Raw genomic sequence first — 7,034 nt, 5'->3', positions numbered from 1 at the left:
GGTAGGTGATCAAATACTTATGTCATGCAATAAAATGCAAATGAATTACTAAAAAATCATACAATGTGATTTTCTGGATTTTTGTTTTAGATTCCATCTCTCACAGTTGAAGTGTACCTATGATAAAAATTACAGACCTTTACATGCTTTGTAAGTAGGAAAACCTGCAAAATCGTCAGTGTGTCAAATACTTGTTCTCCCCACTGTACATAGTCCCTTCGTCTGGACCATGTTTGAAAAGGGCAAGAAAAGTCTTCATTAGCAATATCATGCATATACCTTATAAACTTATTTGCTAGGCCTGATGTGGAATTCAATTTCCAGATACTTACTAGTAGCTAGTTAAACCATTTACTAGTTAGCTAGCTAGTTATTTGCCTCAAGGTCGATTGCATCTTCCTCTGTGGCAAACCTTGTATATATTGACTAGTTTAATTTAGCGAAGTTAGCTACAAGCAGTGTTTACATGAACATTGTACAAAACAATATATAGATATCACACACAACAAAAATAAATCCAGAGACATAAAAAGTATTACGATATAGACAAGTTACATTTTGACAAATACTGTAGGAGACACTTTGATAATTTGGTATCTATGCATTTAAAAAAACAAGCAGTTCTTAATTTTAAGCCTCTCTGTTTTGGACTGTTTTGGTGTGTGTTCTAAGTCTAGGTTTAAGGGCTTTTCCAAGCTTAAAAGGATAAACATTCAACATCATGGGTCATTAAAAGGTTAAATACATTGGCCATGCTGTCAATTCTAGCATGACTTCTGCTACGTTCAAACAACTGGGAAATCTCATACTTCAGTGAGTTCAAGACAACTGGGAACTCGGGGGGGGGGGGAGCACCGACTGGAAAATACGGTCATCCAACTCGGAATTCCAAGTCGGGACCTCGGGCCTTTTTCTAGAGCTCCGACCTGAAGATCACTGACATCATGATTCGACCTTGTTTTTTCCGAGTTCCCAGTTGTCTTGAAAGCACCATAAATCCAGAGAATTCCAGACTTTGTCAAAGTTTGATGACAAAATTTGCCCAAAAAAGAACACCACGCCACCTTCCTGTTCAAGTGAGCATAGCACAAAAGGAGTCCAACAATATCTTGTATGCTGCTGCATAATTTATGTAATATGCCAGGGAGATATGTATACTGTAGCTAAGAAAGTAATACTAAGTGTACATTGTGTAGTAAGCGCTATAGCCTGCTACCATATTGTATGAAGATGAATATTGTTTTGTTACACACACACACACAAACAATACAGATGTATGTGTGTAAAGACTGACCAACATTGAGTGACAGGCCATAAAAGCTGTGGTCAATCTGGAGAGGGGAGGGGTGCATATCTCCAGGCCAACCAGGGAGGTTAGGACACTGGACAATACCATATAAGGAACTGTTTGAGTGTAGCGGCACAAGACGGATCTAATCTACCCAACAACCAGATGCGGACAGAGGAGAGCACTAAGGGACTTGGACAAGTCCGAGTGCCAGCATAGGCTGAGCAAAGTTTAAACCGCGCTCAGCCTCTACTGTGATAGGCCAACAGACGCGTTGGAACTACATCATCACGGTATAAGAACAGCTGTTTACGTACTTCCTGCCAGTTCCCTGTTCTACCCTGCGCGGAGATACAGCGAACCCGTATATACGAAAATTGCATTTGCCATTTATTGTTTGCGTTAATTAAACATAATTTTAAAAAGTTAGCAGACCTTGCTTTTTATTTATCCTGATACCGGATTTGAATAACGCAGCGCTCACAGCAGTGTCAGTCTGGGGTGCGTTTCGTTCGATAAAACTTTGTGCAACGTTTTATTCAACTGACAGATACTGTACTAAATGACTATTTGAATAACGATGTGATTATGGTAGCCCAGATGGAGATTATGTATGGTGTGTGCTGCACGAGTTATGTGTTTTCAAATGTTCACACCCATATTGATCAGGCCACACTACAACGTACACACTAAACTGTTGTAGAACAATGCAGTTTTGGGGAGACGTGTCGTTCAGTACAAACAGTCACAATGCAACAAACGTTGAATCGAACAGAATACGCCCGTTTTAAACCGGGCTTTCTACTTTGAGTTTGAAACGCAGACGCCCTCAACCGTCGCGCTAGCTACTTTCCCTCGAGTTATCACCGTCGAAACCGGATGCAGTTAGATTGCCCTCTTAATTGGAGGTCCAATTCACAAACGTTATCCACCCCAGCCCTCGATTTTACAACCAATTTAGCTCGAGGGAGCAAGTAAAGAACTGTAATCACTTGTGGGGTTGATATGACCCACAATTCAATGCAAACTATAGTCACGTGTCAAACTCCGGTGTACAGGAAGTCTCAAATGTAATCAACATGACTGCGTTTTCGGCATGTCAGACAAAATTACAAAACTAGCTTTAAAAAAAACCATATATATATAAAACGTAGCTAGTTTCATAAACATATTTTTTGGAATTCTGACATTTATTGGAATAAATGCCCAAACTATAAAACTAGCTAGCTAGCTACCTGACAGTTACGTTAGTTTTAGCTAGCTATGTTCGCTTGCTAGGTACATTAATACGTTTTTAAGCTCAATATTTCCACCAAGGAGGTTGCCTCTCCGATCATCACTCTCACTCGCTTGGGCAAGGGACATAAGGTATACTCGGATTTGACGATGTAAAACGTAATTCGAGGGTTTAGGACCGAGGGTTGTCTAGTTTGGACTGCTGCCTATAAATGATCAAAATAGTCTAGGTGGGTTTCTCTCCTTGTCTCCTCTTTACAATGATTTTAAAATACACATTTACCCTGGGTAGATGCCTACCTACAGTTTCTATCAAATCAATGAAATAAAGATAGCTAGGAGACCAGAGTTACCTAACCTTTTTCACCTGCACTGGTCTGAAAGCGCAATATGTTGGGCGTATTCTATGGGGAGATTGTCTAGCCAAGCCAGCCCTATCAAGTCGGTGCAGACGAAGAAAATGAAAGGAAGCAATGGACTTTAGACTTTTGGAATGATACACCCTCTGGTTAAAGTTTATTTGGAGGCGTGCAGCTGTTAAACTAATTAATTTCTCTCTGTAAAATCAGCACAGGCCTACTCTAGTAAGTAATGGAGATTCCAGTATTCACTGTTGATGCGTTTACCAACTTACCTTTCAAAGGAAATCCTGCAGCAGTTTGTCTGCTTTTACATGTAAGTATACTTTTTTCTACTTGGGCAAATAATACATGATTACATGTCATTGCATATGCTCATGTATTGCTGAATAATCAACATGCTTTAAGTTATCTTACCACAGGTATACTTAAATATTACCAATGTAATCATGCAAAAAAAATACTGTTGACTGTTCTCAACCAAAGGAATTGCAGGATGATATGTACCAGAACATTGCTGCTGAGATGAACCTGTCAGAGACTGCCTTCATCATACGGCTGAATTCAAAAGATGACTTCAGCTCAGGTATCTTTTTTTGGACATTCTGAAATAGAGTTGAAACTTACAAATGTATTCGATATAAAAAGCCATGCCACTTTTACAATTTTCTGTGCAGAAGTTTGCAAATCTGCCATCTGGTGGTAATCTGTTTTATTGCAATTAACTAAGAGGGGGTGACTGCTGCCAATGAGAGTAAATGGGGATTGAGGAAAGAAAATGTAAATCAACTCACCACAACTTCCTAAAATGACTGACATGGGAACTTGTATGTGTTGTATTGAAGGAGCACGCTTCCGTTTGCGTTGGTTCACCCCCACCACTGAGGTTCCTCTGTGTGGCCATGCCACCCTGGCTTCAGCTGCAGTACTGTTTTACAAAAAAAGTAAGAATGACAGTGACGACATTAAACAATAAGGCAACAGGGGGTGGTATGTCAACACGGAGTGCCTGGATACAGCCCTTAGCCGTGGTATATTGGCCATATACCACAAACCCACGAGGTGTATTATTGCTATTATAAACTGGTTACAAACATAATTAGAACAGTACAAATAAATGTTTTGTCATATCCATGGTATATGGTCTCATATACCACTGCTTTCAGCCAATCGGCATTCAGGGCTCGAACCACCCAGTTTATAATACAGTATCTCACATGTAAGCGAGTGAATTGTAACAAGTACACACTTTCTGTATAGACTGCAATTCAATTAACTGTTTCTATCCCACGACCCCCTTCCTTCAGAAAATGTCAACTCAACAGTGGTATTTGAGACACTGAGTGGAGAGCTGTATGTGCGACAACAAGGGGAATCTATAGTGATGAATTTCCCCCTGAACAAACCTACTCCTGTGGTAGGTGATGGAATCAATGTGGTACATTCATGTTCAGCATGTTATATACACTGAGTATACCAAACATTAGGAACACCTACCTAATATTGTAGGCCGTCATTGTGATTAAGAATTTGTTCTTAACTGACTTGCCTAGTTAAATAAAGGTTAAATAACACGTGACCTCAATAAGGGATTATAGCTTTCACCTGGTCAGTCTGTTATGGAAAGAGCAGGTGTTCTTAATGTTTTGTGCACTCAGTGCACATGCTATTATAAATATTGCATAAAAGCCTTCGCATATCAATGTAACTTTTTAAATGTTCTAATTGAAGCTTAATATCCGCAGGGTCTTAAAGAATTTAAAGACATAGTTAAAGTAAGTGCATCGTCCTTCTTATCACTGTTTCTATAATTTATGGTGAAGAATAAGACTTGATGTGACAGTCTTAATGTGTATGTGCAGGCTGCTGTGGGAGACCAGCCAGTTCAAGAAGTGTGCCTCTGTGCCACCACCAAAATGCTAATGGTGCGCCTTGCTGACAGTTGTGACAGGTAACATTAAAATATATAATAAAAGCACTCATTATTCATTATCCCTGAGCTGTTGGGAAACGGAGAGGATGGAAGGGCAACTTAACCTGAAAGGGATTGAAACAGTGAGTCTTGGGTTATAGGTCAGTGCTCACGTCCCTGCAGCCAGACCCAGCAGTTCTGCTCCGTGTAGACACTGGCGGGAGGGTTAGGGGTCTGCTTGTCACCATGATCGGAGACCCTGGCTGTCAGTCTGGCTATGACTTCTACTCCAGAAACTTCTTCCCCTGGTTCGGGGTTCCTGAGGACCCTGTGACTGGTAAGAACAGAGGACATTGGCCTGTCTTATTCTGTAGGCCTTTAGAACCTTTAATTCAAATATATATATTTTTTTATATTTTCTTTAGGCTCTGCGCATACTGTCCTTGCAGGCTACTGGTCAGAGAAACTTGGCAAGAAAAAGATGCTGGGTGGGTAATCTAAACATGGAGGTCAAATTCCATTGCACAGAACAATACATTTACAGATACTGGTGGACAGGTACATCTTGAGTCCAGTAAAATCCAATCAATAATTATGTAAATGGAATAATTTGAAGAACTGCCACTAACATACTATATTTTCCCCCTGTGTGACAGCCTATCAGTGCTCTAGCCGTGGTGGGGAGCTGGAGCTTGAGCTACAGGATGATGGCAGGCTCAATATCGCTGGCCAGGCGGTCACCGTCCTGCAGGGGATTCTCACTGTGTAGAGACTATACTGTTTACTCAGACCTAGCTAAATGTACAACAGAAGCGTAGCAATTAAATTTAAAAAAAACTCTGACTGTGTCTACAGATTATTTGGGTTTTGAGAGATTATTCCATTGTGTCAAATTGTTAGTCAACATTCAGCATACAATCCTCACTATTTGGACAGTGATGCAACATTTTAAAATGTCTCTATACTCCAGCATTTTGGATATGAGATCAAGTTTTGAATATGAGGTGACTACTGAATGTCACCTTTTATTTGGGGGTATTTTCATACATATCGGTTTAACCATTAAGGAAGTTCACTTTATTTAAACCAAAAGCTGTATTTTGGTTATAGAAGGGTCCAAACATTTTTGTTTGTTGCAATTTCACTTTGGTTTTGAGAAACTTCCCCTGCCAGCAATATACTTTCTCATGCTCATTCTGCAGTGTAGGGGTTTAGATAAAACATGAACAAAAGCAACAACATAAAAACACACCCAAATACATCTGTTAAGAAACGGAAGCTCTCAGTATAATGATGCAGGTCTTTAGATGTTGTACACATGAAACTGTGTCAATCCGAATTTTATATTTTATTTATATTATAAGTTATATTCCATTTTGTTTCCCCTTTCCAGCTGTGATATCTATGTGTAGCCTGCTTATGCACACACAAAGAAAGTATGACTCAAGTTGTACAAAGTGGAATATAATGTTGCAGTTAAATTTTGGATTGACACAGTTTCATGTGTACAACATCTAAAGACCTGCATCACTATACTGAGAGCAATGTCATTTCTAAAGTTATGTTTCTGGAGCTTTTGTTCAGAACGACGACTGAGGAAGTGTATCACTGGTCGGGGTAAGTTGCAAAAAACAAGGTGTCTGGATTCTTCTATAACATGCCATTTACATTCCAAAATACAGATTTGCCTCAAATAATAAAGTGAACTTCTCCTTTAAGAAATAAAAGCACTTTAGGTATCCCCAAACTTGAATTCAAATTTTAGCTTCGTTGTTCAAATACATATGGTGAGGACTGTATTTCAACAGTTTTTACTGACTAACAGGGAAATAAACATGTACAATAATACCAAAAATGATTTATTCACATATAAAAAGTAAAAGCTTGACAATCAGTACTGTATCAAAAACATGACTAATTACCAATCTTAATCTAACAGGTCTGTGTGAGGAAAGGTCAGAGCAAAGTTTGAGTAATTTGTTTTGCTGCAGAGTATTGCTACATAGCCCTAATGATTGTGCAGATTCAGTGTTAATGGTACCTGTACTTCAACTTTCAAATGGTCACATTCTGTTGTAATAGAAATCTTTAAAACAATAGCAAAACATACCAACCCATAGTTAAAACAAACATACCAACCCATAGTTAAAACAAACATACCAACCCATAGTTAAAACAATAAACATACCAACCCATAGTTAAAACAAACATACCAACCCATAGTTAAAACAATAAACAT

The 7,034-nt window shown here is 39.0% G+C and overlaps 1 protein-coding gene across 4 annotated transcripts; it reads left to right on the top strand.

Moving 5' to 3' along the window:
- Window positions 1-2,317: 2,317 nt before the first annotated feature.
- On the top strand, window positions 2,318-5,638 carry LOC139580412 (phenazine biosynthesis-like domain-containing protein). 4 transcript variants are annotated; one of them, XM_071409061.1, is made up of 10 exons: window positions 2,318-2,754; window positions 3,094-3,199; window positions 3,370-3,469; window positions 3,729-3,827; window positions 4,191-4,300; window positions 4,629-4,658; window positions 4,746-4,834; window positions 4,957-5,132; window positions 5,221-5,283; window positions 5,452-5,638. In XM_071409061.1, the coding sequence occupies exons 2-10, from the start codon at window positions 3,116-3,118 to the stop codon at window positions 5,562-5,564; spliced, it is 864 nt and encodes a 287-aa protein (XP_071265162.1). In that variant the 5' UTR covers window positions 2,318-2,754; window positions 3,094-3,115; the 3' UTR covers window positions 5,565-5,638. The 4 variants fall into 4 exon arrangements, with proteins under 4 accessions (XP_071265162.1, XP_071265163.1, XP_071265164.1 ...); XM_071409062.1 differs by having other exon boundaries at window positions 2,320-2,656; XM_071409063.1 differs by lacking the exon at window positions 3,729-3,827 and having other exon boundaries at window positions 2,338-2,754.
- The last annotated feature ends 1,396 nt before the right edge of the window (window positions 5,639-7,034 follow it).

Source organism: Salvelinus alpinus, chromosome 7, assembly GCF_045679555.1.
Source record: "Salvelinus alpinus chromosome 7, SLU_Salpinus.1, whole genome shotgun sequence".
Classification (NCBI taxonomy): Eukaryota; Metazoa; Chordata; class Actinopteri; order Salmoniformes; family Salmonidae; genus Salvelinus; species Salvelinus alpinus.
The sequence above is the reverse complement of the archived record's forward strand: the minus strand, read 5'-3'. Positions and strand labels throughout refer to the sequence as shown.